The following is a 14,023-nucleotide window of genomic DNA, read 5'->3' on the forward strand; positions in this document are numbered from 1 at the left end:
TCTCTCTTCTCACCACCACATACTCCAGTCCAGTCATAAGCATCACCTATCCCGTCAAGGCAGGACTGCCTTTGAAACTAGTCATGTGATCTACAAGTTAAGCAGCAACTACTGTGCTGCACTCTACATGGGCATGACAACCAACAGGCTGTCTGTCCGCATGAAGGGCCACCGACAAACTGTGGCCAGGAAATAGCTGAAACCCCCCCCCCCCCCCCCCACTCGTTGCTGAGCATGCTGCCCACCACTACGTTCTTTATTTCAGTGACTGCTTCACAGCCGGTACCATCTGGATCCTTCCCACCAACACCAGCTATTCTGAATTGCACATGTGGAAACTCTCCCTGCAGTATATTCTGTGTTTCCGTAACCCTCTTGGCCTGAACCTTCATTTTTCGTTGTCCTTACTCATCTAGCCCTTCACTGTTCCCATTCCAGCACTGCACAGTCCTCTATTCCACCAGTGCAATCAGTCTTTTTACTTATCCCCTTGTCTCCCAACAGCTCTCCCCCCTCCTCTGCCCCCTGTATAACCTCCCAACTGCACCTAGCTGCCCTACCCTCTCTCTGCCTCGTCCCTGCTCGCTCCCACAAGGAGCACTTTACCATCTCGCACTCCTACCCTGCTATCCCTCACCCTCCCATCCCAACTTTCTCCTTACTCCCACCACCCAGTTTCCTCTCCAATCATGCACTGCTGTTCGCAGTCTGGCTTCAGTTGCCAGAGACTGTGGTCTCTCTCTCTCTCTCTCTCTCTCTCTCTCTCTCTCTTTCGTGTGTGTGTGTGTGTGTGTGTGTGTGTGTGTGTGTGTGTGTGTTTTGTCCATCTTCGACAAAGGCTTTGTTGGCATTAAAGCTCACTTTCCAACAGTACTATTGTTGTGCCTATCTGCAACTCAGCATCTCCACTATATGGTGAGTTACAATTATCCTGCTGTGCAGTCTGAGGCACCTTTCCACAATTCGTGCAGCTTCCCCCGTTGGAGGTTCGAGTCCTCCCTCAGGCATAGGTGTGTGTCTTGTCCTTAGTGTAAGTTAGGTTAAGTTAGATTAAGTAGTGTGTAAGCCTAGGGACTGATGACCTCAACAGTTTGGTCCGTTAGTAACTTACCACCTACCACCAATTATCCTTTTCATAAAATTCCTACATAACATCAAGTTTTGGGGGGCCAGCTTGTCACATTTTTTACATTGCTCTCTTGTGTAAATGTTATCTATCACATCTCAAAAGAAAATGAAATCTTCACAGTGACATTCTTGAAGGAAAGATTACTGCCTACAAGTGTCCCAAAATTCTTCCATATTCATTTTGCCTCCATGAGGAAAGATAAAAGTCTACAAAACACTCAAAACTACCTTAAACTTCTCTTTTTTCGAGCTTCTTGTAGTACTTTGTTCACTTTTGTAAAGAGATTTTGTGTGATCTGCTTTCTCTAATATGAAATCCAGCAAATCATTGTCAGTGAATAGTCTTCAGGCCTAAACAGTGCTGTTAGCATTTCTGGCTACACCACTGACACCAAGCAAATGTGTTACTGGATTGTGAGATCTGGAGTGCACATTTTGGTTGGGAACATTTTTCAGCCATTTAGTTTCTTTTTCTTGACAAATATTAAGGTGATGGTTCACGTGAAGAGTGATCACATTTCTGACAGGATGGTCGATATTGTCTTTGCTGTCCTGCTGCTGGTCAGTTATTTTATTTCTTTTCACGATCACTCCCTGGTTTATTCGATGCTACCAAGCCATTTTTGTGTAGTTTTATTGTATGCAGTCAGTGGTACTAGAAAAGTACATAAGCACAAAAAGCTAACGTAAATGAACAGGCTGGGTCTCACAAATCCAGATCATGTTGTTCATTTCCATGTCAATATCAACTGATGAACAAAGTGGAGTGATGAAACACTTAGTGGTCTCTAGGAATGTTAACTGCAAGCTACAATGAATGGCTTAACTTATAAATAGCATACTCTTGACGATATTTAAAAACAAAATCCACCATAATCTTGGAGGACCCAGCCTGTTCCTTATAGCATTAAGCTGGCAGTGGGGAGATATAAGACCAGACCTGTATCTATCCTCTGAGCTGAGGGTGGTGAGCAATCACTTATCATCCAGTAGCAGTTCCTCATTGTATGCCAGGCATACTACCTATTGGCCACCCTAAAATCATCTTCGTGTAATAGTGTTGGTTTATTGAACATTTCATGGTTTCAGTTTTTTTAGTTCAGAAGATTTTTACAACCAAGCACCTAAAACTCCCAATTATTGTCACAACCGGATGTGGAGTGGTATGCGCGTGCGCGCGTGCGTACCCTAGATGGTGTTGTACTCCAAATTAAAGGATAAAGAATATACAGTAAAACTGACAAAGTAGTTAACAGTATGTGTGGAGAATATGTAATACACCTAATGACAAATTCATACCAGAAACCAATATTAAACACGGTTATTTGATTGCTCATTCAAATTTCAAAATAGATAAAACAATTAGATGTTCATTACATACCCTTTTCTGGTACTACTTGGGAAATATAAACTACAGGTTTCATTTCTCTTGTCGTCTACAGGACACAAATGAGCACCGTTAGATCTTCCAGTGTTTTAGAATAAATAGTAACTGTCTAAATGACTTTTTTTCTTTATCCCCACCCCCACTCCTTGCAATCCCCTACACACTACCACAAAAATTGATGGTGACTGATTTGGGACTATAACCAAAGCTGGTCTTTGGCAAGAGAAGTAAAAAAGAAACTGTGATTTAGATTGATACTATTTATTCTTGTATATATCAAATTCCTGAAGTTCTAACTGGCTGCCAAAATTTCTTTCACTGTATGCTCCCTCCACACACCATTTGTACTGTGTGACTGAACTGACTTCTCCACTGTTTGTACTTACCTCTGAAAGGAGTGGGAAAGATGTACTGGCCTATGCAATGAAATCCCTAAAGAAAGCAATGAGATGCTTGTTAGAAGAAAGATAGGTCATAAATGTGTACTTCAAAGAATTTCACCTGTTTTGTTCCCACAGTATAGATGACACATAATCTAAGAGTGAAACATGAGTTACTTCCAATACATCTCATGCAACAAATGAAAATTATAAAATTCCGTATTAAGATAGCTTGTAAAAATCAGTATGCTTTAGTAATTACAACAATGCATTTATGGCTGTACATGTGCACTGAAAGATGGTGGTGGTAAATTTTTTAACTATCACAGAAATATTGTTTCTATAATAGTAAGCAAAGTTCTGGCAGAATGTAAATAATTAAGGAATGTAGGAGATGACTCACCAGATAGAAGTGTTGAGTCATGACACACACACACACACACACACACACACACACACACACACACACACACACACACACACAAAAGAAATTGCATGTACAGTCAGCACAATATAGGTGCACACAGAGAGAGAGAGAGAGAGAGAGAGAGAGAGAGAGTGTGTGTGTGTGTGTGTGTGTGTGTGTGTGTCTGCCTAGCTTGTCCAAAGATGCAAGCTAGCAAAGTTTTCATTCTCTTTTGTATGTGCCTGTGGACGAGTCAACACTCCTGCTGTTTGGTGAGTGGTCTCCTTTACTCCTTAATTATTAATGTGAAAGAAATTTCAGTGTAAATCATTATATGAATGATATGTGTGCAAGAACATATCACCCATAACAGCCCATATTTTTGATAGGTGGAGACCACATGCCTACGTTTGGTGATAATAGATGACTGCAGAGATGCTGATGTCCCATTATTTGAACTTACATTTCTGCAGTTGCAACTGAAACAGGAACTTGGTGGTGCTGGAAACTCCTCTTTCTGTTTATGTGGTGATTATTACAACAGGCTCTTGTCTGGATGGGAGCCTTTCCTTGAACCATGGGGGTAAGTAACAAGTACCTTTACAGCTAAATAAAAACATGAAGTTTATATATCAACAAAAACAATTATATATTTTTGTGCTAAAAATGTATCTAATATATATAATGTAATATAAAAATATAATATAATATAATAGGGTTGGTACAAAAAATCTACTTACCAAGTGGTGACAGGAGAAAATGCATATAAAGTTTAAAGAAATGTGCAAGCTGTCGGAGCCAATGGCTCCCTCTTCTGGCAGAAGGATTGAAGGGGGAGGAAGAGAGAGGAAGAAAAAGGATTGGCGAGTTTTAGGAAAGGGGGAAAATTCGGAAAAGTCACCCAGAACCTTGGGTCAGGGCAGACTTACTGGACAGGATGAGAAGGAAAGATGGGTTGTTTACGAAGAGCGGAAAGGTAAGTGCATTGTATGTGATAGACTTTATGGGAGGGAGGGGAGGGGGATCTGAGATAGACAGGTAAAAAAAAAATAAAAAGATTTATAAAACTAAAAGGGAATGAAGAAAGGAATAGTTACTGAGAAGAAATGCTGAGATTGAGGAAATTAAAGAAAATGACTAGTGTAAATTAAGGCCAGGTGGGTGGCAAAAACAAAGAACATGTTCCAACCTTTGAAGTGTTGAGAAACTTGTGTCTGGGAGTAAGAATCCAGATAGCACATGTGGTGAAACAGGCACTGAATTCATGACTGTTTTGTTGCAGGGCACACACTGCAACAGGATATTGTGTGTTGCCAGTTTACACCCTCTGTCTATGCTCATTCATCCTGTTGGATAACTTGGTGGTAGTCATACCTATGTAGAAGGGTGAACAGTGTTTACATAACAGCTGATACATGACATAACCTAGATGAAGTAGCTGACAAATATCTTTAAGACCAGGATAATACTGAGTGATGAGAATTGTACTCCTGAACCCTGTTTTTGGAGGGATCAGCAGTACCAGGATTGGATGTGGTGGCCTGGGAAATCTAATTTTCAACTAGATTGGTAGGGCAATTATGCCCAGTGAAGGCTCAGGTGAGAATGATGGTGAACTGATGTAAAATGTATGCAGCTGAACAAATAAATTTGCCTCGGATGTCAAGGCTGTATGGGAGAGGTTGTCTGACATGGAAGGGATGGCAACTGTCAGAATTTAAGTACTGGAAACTTGAGATTGGAGTATCAAACATATTAGGAAAAGGATAGACTGCTACTCACCATATAGATGATGCAGTGAGCTGCAGACAGGCATTACGAAAAGACTGTTAACACATTTAGCTTTCAGCCAAAGCCTTCTTCAAAAAAGAAAATACACCATTCACACAAGCAAGCACCTCACGCCTGCATGACTGCTTTCTCCAGCAGTTCTGACTACATTTCTCTTCTCATTTAGGTAAACCTCTGCCTTTTCCTCATGTCCACTTTTGTTGTGCAGTTTATGCTAAAAAATCTAAAATTCCTCTCTAACCACTTTATCATTTAATGCATACCCTTTGATAGAGCTAAGGAAGTTCTTCTCTGCTGCTTTTGTGTGACTTTTGTCTGTTTTGGGCATTACCCATGTTGTACTTCTCTAAGGAACTACCCACCAATCATAATTTTATAAATTTGAATTGATTTTCCATTTTTGGTTTCCTTCCAGATTGCATTTAATTGTTATGTACATTGTTTGGGATTTGTGTAGTTTTATATGTGTATTATCATCATACTGTTAACTGATATCATAACCTAAATAGATAAAATGAGAATTTGTTTTTTTATCTAATATGTTATATTTCTATGACTGCAGTGTTGTTTTTTTAGATCAGTAAATGTAGGTAGACTATATGTGGTTCAATTTGTGAATAACATTTGCTCCCTGTCTTATACATCCTCTGTAACTATAATGTCAAAAGCAAAGCATCTGTTGGGTCCCCATAAGTTTCACACAATACTTGAACAACAATGAATGGGTTGCAGGAACTCCTTTCGCAATTTCAATGGAATGAGAGAGAGAAAACTCCTTGATTGTTTAAGGACAGTCTAGTGGAGTGGATGGATTTGCCAGACACAAGAAACCTGTTGTAATAGAATAAAGTTTCTTGGCTTTAATCAATTATTGCTCAAGTGTGAATAATATTTACTGCTTGAAACATTTTTCCCTATTATGAGAGTTATCTTAAAATTGTCTGGCTTTTTGCCTAGTTATGCAATAGAGACAAATGCGACTCACATTTGTTCTACTTCTATCAAATCTCTGCTACTTCTCGTAGAAGTGAAAAGAACTGATGTCGCTTGTTCTAGGTCCATTGTGTGAGCTCTGTTACTTTTAGGTGGCCCAGTATTACTTATCAGTCCAAAAAATTCAAGATGTAGTTGATTAATAGTACTGATCTAATTCCATACCGCAATACAGTCTCTTCCACAAATTCTTTCACCACTGTCTCAACACCTTGATATTCTATTGGATCACTGATGTGACCTTACTTAAGTCATCTTGAAATTTTAGTATGTGCATGTTTCCTGCTTTCATTACATATATCGAATAGACCCTCTATATTGATACTGCATTTCTCAAAGTCCATTTCTCCCCTGTCTGTAATCACTAACAGTACTTTCATTTTGCTGTGTATGAAATTACTTTTCTGGCAAGTGTTACAGGTTCGAATGTACTGTAGGATATATTTCTTCATTTGTCTCTCTGTTTTATACTATTTATGCGGTCTAACATCCTGTGATCCCTTGGTGCCCTTCTAATTGATTATCATGCATATCTTTCACGTTCCGTGGCTGTTCATCCACACTAATTTCATTGCTCTCTTCCAGTGTTCGTGTGTCTACTCTTTGTGTGGCTCTCTTTCACTGGGCTGTATTTTAATTATTGCATCTGTACGTACGTAAATTTTCTCATCATGTACACATCGTCATACAGGTATTCCTTGATCTTCAACCACAACTTTAACAATTGTGACAGTGGGTCTTTAACACTGAAAATACAGGTCAACGGCTTGTAGTGAAAGTTCTTCAGTACACATATTGTCTGAACTGCTTCATAGCCCACAAGGTTGCTAAGCATTCTTACTCAGTCACAGTAAACTCTTATCTATTTTTAATGAGTGACATCAAGGCACATGCTATTAGCAAATCTGCACCAAACTTTCCGTGTGACAGAAACAATTGTAACACTTATCCTCTGGTATTGATGGTTACTACAAACAGTTTTCCAAAATCAGGGTAGCTCAGTATCAGGGGGTTCACCAATTTTTCTCTTAACTCTTAGAACACTGCTTGCTGCTGCTTCCCCTCTTGTAATTTAATAACATGTACAGGGGATTCAAAATCTGGCTAATTTTTGGAATGAACTTGCTGTAAAATCTTGAGAGTCTGAGATACCCTTCTTTTTTCTTTGTTGTCCTAGGGACTCGTAAGTTTTTGATTTTTTCCACGTCTCTTTCATTCACTTCTATCCTTTTGTTCATTAACTTGTGCCCCAAAAATAGCACTTCAGACCTTAGAAATTCACACTTACTTGGCTTGAGGTTCAGCTGGTGCTTCCTTGTCCTATCGAAAACTTCTTGCAACTTCATTTTCTCATTTAGTGAGTTTCTAACAAAAATAATAATATTCATATATACTAGACACTTTGTTGCCTATAACCCTGGCACAGGAACATTCAGTTATCTTTGGAAAATGCTTGTGCATTTCTCAATCCTGTGGACACACTCTTGTGCTCATAGTGCTGGAAATTTGTACTAATTGCTGTTTTCCTTTTGTTTTTTGGTTCCATCAGTATTTGGTGATTTCAACTAGCAGAAAATAAAGTGGGAAAGTACATTGCTCTTACCAGCTGATCCAGTATTTCAGTGATAAATAATAGGTATGGGAAAAGCCTCTTTGACTGCTATTTCATTCACGTTATGGTAGCCCTGTCATCTTTATTTTACTCATCCATTAGCTCTCCTTTTCTTTGACAGTAATAACACTGGCACATTGGCTTTCATGAATTATGTCTTCTTCCAACATCTTTTCTGCCAGTTCTTGTAAAACTTTCTTCTGTGCCTAAAGTACTCTGTAAGGATATGCATTTACTACCATTCTAATATGTTCTGGTAATACTGAAAGGGCCTACTTCACTGTTCAGTATGGAACAACTTGTTACCTTTCATGTAAAATGTATCATGACACTCAGTACAGACATTTTCTAATTCGATAGCTAATTGGCTTCAATTGTAATCAAAACTCTGTGATTGCTTTTTGATAGCTTTATAGATAAATCCTTGTTCTCAAATTTGACAATAGCTAAAAATTGCCACATTCTTGGTTATAAGGACATTTCTTCCTGAGCTGTGCTAAATATATTAAGAGGTTTGATATTTCTCTAATAATCACCTCTAATGTAATAAGATTATCTGTGTTTGCTACTCTCATTTTCCTACTTTTTTTGTATTGCATGTAACTTTCTGTATTGCACTTAATTAAAAAAAAGCTCCACACTAGTCCTCTTTATTTATGAGTATCTATAACATAAGGTGTGTGACTTCATAGTTGAGTGCCAGACTACAGTTCCATAGGTTGTAGGTTCAACCCCCAGGCAGTCTAAGGATTTTTCTGTCATTTATTACATCTTTCACCTCTGGTTGTGTTTTTTAATCTGTCAGAAAGGCATGCCTGTTACATTTCTGTTGCAGTGACTGTGAAAGCTTGAGTACAAATGTGTACTGTGTATTACCATGCAGGTAATGATGTATTATCTGGAAGAAAGAATGAAAAATTAACTTACAAGGAACCCTGGATTATTATTATTATTATTATTATTATTATTACCACCATTATTTATTATTAACAATAATTAAAAAAAGGTTTTACATACACGAGCTTTCAAAGCCTATGGCTCCTTCTTCCAGCAGAAGGATTGAAGGGGATGGAAGATGGGTGAAGGGAAAGGAACTGGACAGGTTTAGGAAAAGTCACCCAGAACTCTGGGTCAGGAGGCCCTTACTGGACGTGATGAGAAGGAAAAACAGTTTGTCAAACAGTTTGTCGGGGACTGCACCGGATGAGATTTGGAAACGTGAGAGCTTAAAGGTGGGAAACAGGGTAATATACATTCTATGTAACAGAGGTGGGAGGGGATGGGGAAAAATAGACAGATCAGAAAATTAAAGATGTAGCAAAATGGAGTGAAGAAAGGAGTAGGTACTATGAAGAAATGCTGAAACAGAAGAAGTTAGGTAAATTAAGGCCAGGTGGGTGGCAAGAACCGAGGACATGTTGTAGTATTAGTTCCCACCCGTGGAGTTCTGAGAAACTGGTGTCTGGGTGAAGAATCCAGATGGGCACATGTGCTGAGATAGCCACTGAGGTCATGGCTGTCATGTTGTAGAGCATGCTCTGCAACAGGATATTTTGTATTGCCAGTATACTCCATCTGACTATGCCCATTCATCCTGACAACTTGGTAGTAGTCATGCCGATGTAAAAGACTGAATAGTGTTTACGTAATAGCTGGTACATGACGTGTCATTTAACAGATGGCTCTCCCTTTGATAGTATATGTTTTGCCAGTTACAGGGCTGCTATAGATGATGATAGGAGGGTGCGTAGTGGAAATCTTGGAGTGGGGACAGTCACCAGGGGTAGGAGCCATAGGGTAGGGAGGTGGGTGCAGAAAAAGCTTAGGGTCTGACAAGGACATTGTGGAGATCGGGAGGGCGATGAAAAGCTATTCTAGGTGTGGTGGGCAAGATTTCAGACAGAATGAATCTCATTTCAGGGCATGATTTTTAGGAAGTCATTGCCCTGTCAAAGTAGCTGCTTAATACATTCCAGACCAGAATAATACTGAGTCACCAGTGGTGTGCTCCAAAGTTGTTTTTTGAGAGGATCAGCAGTACCAGGATTGGCTGTGATAGCTAGGGAAATCTGCGTTTGAGCTTGGCTTGTGGAGTAATTATGTCTAATGGAGGCTGATGTGAGAATGGTGGTTTATTGCTGTAAAGAGTCATCATCTGAATAAATACGTTTGCCTCGAATGCCAAGGCGGTATGGGGTGAGTAAAGTTTGACATGGAAAGGATGGCAGCTGTCAAAATGTAAATACTGTTGTTTGTTAGTAGGTTTAATGTGGACAGATATGTATATCTGGCCTTTGGTGAGAATATCATTATCAAGGAAAGTGGCATGGGATTCAGAATAGATTCAGAATAAGACGATGTGAAATTAAGTTGGGAGAAGATAAATTTTAACAGTTGAGTTGGAATCACAGAGATGGGATCTTGATGGCAGATGCTGTAAGTAGAGGTGTCAGACAACTGGCATAGACCTTCACTAACATACTTCTGTCAATCAAGTACCACAGTGGTAGGTCCTTTGTCTGTTGAGAAGATAATGATGGAGTCATCAGCATTTGGGAACGCAAAGCCTGGAGTCGTGCAGAGGACAGATTAGAGCCATGTTGCTGGGAGCTGAAGAAAGATTGTGAAGCAATACTGGATGTGAGAAATTCTTGGAAGGCTTGTAAGGGTTGATTTTGAGGTAGTGGTGGTGGATCAAATTGGGATTGTGGTCAGAACTGTTCAAAGCTGGGTTCAGAGCCAGGTTTGTTGTTGGAAAGGTTTTGGGATTGGGTCACAAAGTGATATTTCCAGTTGACAATGTGGTTTAGACACAGTGATGACCTCTTTGCCATGCTATCTCTGGTGAAGCTGACCTGTTTAATTTCCTGGAATCTCTAAATACCTTCTTCCAATTAAATTTCATATGATCCTGTTTTGAATCCCATGCCCTCCAAAAATCAACTTTGGAGCACTCCACTTGTCACTCAGTATTGTCCTGGTCTTGAATGAATTAATCAGCTCCGTCAACAAGGCCATGACTTTCTAAAATCATGTCCTGAAATAAGATCCATTGTGTCTGAGATTGTGCCCACCACACCTAGAATAGCTTTTTGTCACCCTCCCAATCTCCGCAATGTCGTTGTCAGACCCTATGCTTTTTCTGCACCTCCCTACCCTATGGGTCCTACCCATGTGACTGCCCCTGCTGCAAGACTTGCCCTATGCACCCACCTACCACCACCTATAGCAGCCTTGTAACTGGCAAAACATATACTGTCAAAGAGAGAGCACCACTTGTAGAATGACACCTGTCATATATCAGCTGTTACGTAAACATTGTTTGGCCTTTTACATTGGCATGACTGCCACCAGATTATCTATTAGGATGAATTGGCAAAGGCAGAGGGTGTATACTGACAACACGCATATCCTGTTGCAGAGCATGCTCTTACAATGTGACAATGGTATCCTCAGTGCCTGTTTGACCAGACGCGCCATTTGGATTCTTACCCCAGGCACCAGTTTCTCGGAACTTCACAGGTGGGAACTAGCACTACAACATGTCCTTGGTTCTTGTCACCTACCTGGCCTTAAGTTGCATTAATTTCTTCCATCTCAGCATTTCTTCAATATAACTACCCTTTTCTTCACTCCACTTTAGTTTTCTACATCTTTCATTGTCATTTTTCACTGACCCCCTCCCACCTCTGTTATGTACAATGCAATTAGCTTTTCATTCTTACTAACTTCTGTGCAATGTTTTAGCAGCAATCTCTGTCTTGATATTACCCTGTCTTCCACCTTTAAGCTCTTGGGTTTACAAATCTAGTCGAGTGCAGTCCTCAACAATCAATCTTTCCTTCCCATCCCATCCAGTAAGTCTCCCCCAACCCGGGGTTCTGGGTGACTTTTCCAAACTCTATCCCTTTTCGTGAACCTCTCCGTTTCTTTTTCATTGACCCCACTTTCTTTCCGTTCAACCTTTCTGCCGGAAGATGGAGCCACTGGCTCCAAAAGCTTGTGCATAGTAAAACCTTTTGTGTGTATGTGTGTTCTCCGGCTGCTACTCGGTGAGTAGATTTTTTATGTATCCAATTACATTACATTTAAAAAAAAAAAAGATTATTTTCATTGTTATATTACCAATAATTTGACTTTTTCTTGTCTAATGATTTCTGTTTATCTTTGGCTCTCTTTCTGTACCTGTGCGTATTGCTTACTAGCATTTATTTTGTCAATGACATTATTTTCAGGTGTCAGTTAACATGGAATCACACTCCATCATCACCCTCCTCACCAAGTCCGTTAGAGAACAGATTAAATGTGAACATAACTTCAGTAGATATCTTGAATGTAAATATTACCAGTACTATTGTAGACTTGTTCAAGACTGTTAAAGAAAATTGGATGCTAGATTATGGGAGTACATCACAAGACAGGTGAACTTGACCTTAAAGTTGATTTTTCTGGAATCCAATTTCCATACTCCGTACTTTATTACTACTGAGAGTGTGTTTTTGTTCCAGAGTTGACTTTTATTCCAAGAATAGCCCAGCTGGTTACAGACGCCGCTCTCCTTTTGTACCATATGCTGTACACAACAAGACAGGCTCGACTCTGTGGTTCCATACTCATGTCACGGATATAGAGAAGTAATATATATGTAAAATATTTTGTCTTCATGTTAAAGATGGAGCTAGCATTGAGAATTAATTGTTCATTTAATATGCAAAGTGACAACAGAAATAAAACTGATAATGAATTTAGGATCTCTCAAGACATCTGTTGTTAAAGTACATTGAATACCCCAATTAAGCAATCTACTGAATAATAAGATAGTGAGGAATAATTTTCCTAATACCACCAGAGAGTCAATGGTGGTGAAATGGCTGAATAAGATACTCTCAGTTTTCAAGCAGTGTCAATTATGTTAGCATTTTCAAGTTTTCAACAACTATCACTGGCAGTGTCTTCAGGAGTAAAATGTCAGGAATGGCTAAGTGTTGCAGTTAAATGAGCAAAGGGGCACAGTCAATGGCTTACTAGATGTGGACTGAATTTATACATGTGCAGGAAGACATGTCAAGCAGTGTCAAGCCTGGCCTTTCGTAGGACTCTACAATGTCACAGGCACAATGTTCAAAACTGCCATTCAAGCTTCCTGTACCTGATGATCATCATTCTTTACTTTTGCTCAGTAAAGGTAGCATATTGTGTTCCTGGCAGGTGGTAGTGGTCCACAAACTAGTTCATATATAGTGTATAGATTAACTGTTTACTTAAGTGCTTATGTGTACGGTGTTACTCTGGGCTGTGACAATGATGAGGCTTTAGGCTAATGGCTGTGCCACCTCTCGTATGAGTAACATAACCTGAGATCCCTGAGCACGCTGCCTCTTCTGATGTGATGTGCTTAACCAGGGTAAATAGCTGAAAATGTGAGCCACCTCACTTGTTAGTACTGGGGCCAATATTTCTACAAGGTCTGGTATTGAGAAGGGGTAGGGCACCTCATCCAGGATGTGGAGAAGAGTGTCAACCACTATTGAATGCACTGGGTGCATCCAGCAGCAGCTGTCAGGTAATGGCTCATATTCACACCTGTGATGCCTATTGCCTGGGTTCGAAGGCCATCATAAGTCCCATTTGGAATATGTAACATTGTCTTATTGTGTGGTGCCGGGTGGAAGGTTTAAACCAGATGCTCAATCAATTTTGCGTAAGTCTGAAGTGCAGTTTTATTGACCAGTACTAATGAATAAAGATTTTTTTTATTTATTTATTTTATTTTTTATTGGGGGTGGGGGTGTTTAAATAAACCCCTCTGTATACAAATAAGCAGGTAGATGTTCTACTCAAGATCCATGAGTGTGTCACCTGTAGTTGTTTTGGAAGAGAAGAAATATCCATTACATTTCAGAAAAGGAAAACTGAAATATCAGATTGTTAAATTGTCTTTTTGCATTTGCTTTACTGAAGTCTACAACACAGTTTCTTCTTTAAGTTGTAGCATTTATGCAAAAAACAGTAGAATGTAAAATATGTGAGTGCAGAATTGGAAGTAAGTTGAAGTGGTCAATCTGTTGGCTGTCTCATACCAGTGTTTTATTTTTGGCTGCTGGAACAATAAAACATACATGTGAGTGGAGAAAAGGTTTATCAAAACAACTCTACAGAATTATAGACTTTTTCCACTTAGATGAGTTTTATGCGTATCAAACAACGTTTCTGTAGAAATCAACATGGTTTCCACAGTACTTACTGTTTTTAATCCAGCTTGTTCTGTTCATTCATCATATCCAAGAAACAGTAAATAGTGGAACTCATGTCAATGCTTGGGGAAA

General features: G+C 39.5%; 1 protein-coding gene across 1 annotated transcript in view; it reads left to right on the top strand.

The window, feature by feature from the left end:
• LOC126174771 (intermembrane lipid transfer protein VPS13D) overlaps nt 1-14,023 on the top strand; it is a 531,199-nt gene that overhangs the window by 321,077 nt on the left and 196,099 nt on the right. The window contains 3 exon segments of the mRNA XM_049921112.1: nt 3,691-3,884; nt 11,933-12,118; nt 12,206-12,331. Coding sequence (XP_049777069.1) covers nt 3,691-3,884; nt 11,933-12,118; nt 12,206-12,331 — 506 coding nt within the window.

The sequence above is a fragment of the Schistocerca cancellata genome, chromosome 3 (assembly GCF_023864275.1).
Source record: "Schistocerca cancellata isolate TAMUIC-IGC-003103 chromosome 3, iqSchCanc2.1, whole genome shotgun sequence".
Taxonomy (NCBI): domain Eukaryota; kingdom Metazoa; phylum Arthropoda; class Insecta; order Orthoptera; family Acrididae; genus Schistocerca; species Schistocerca cancellata.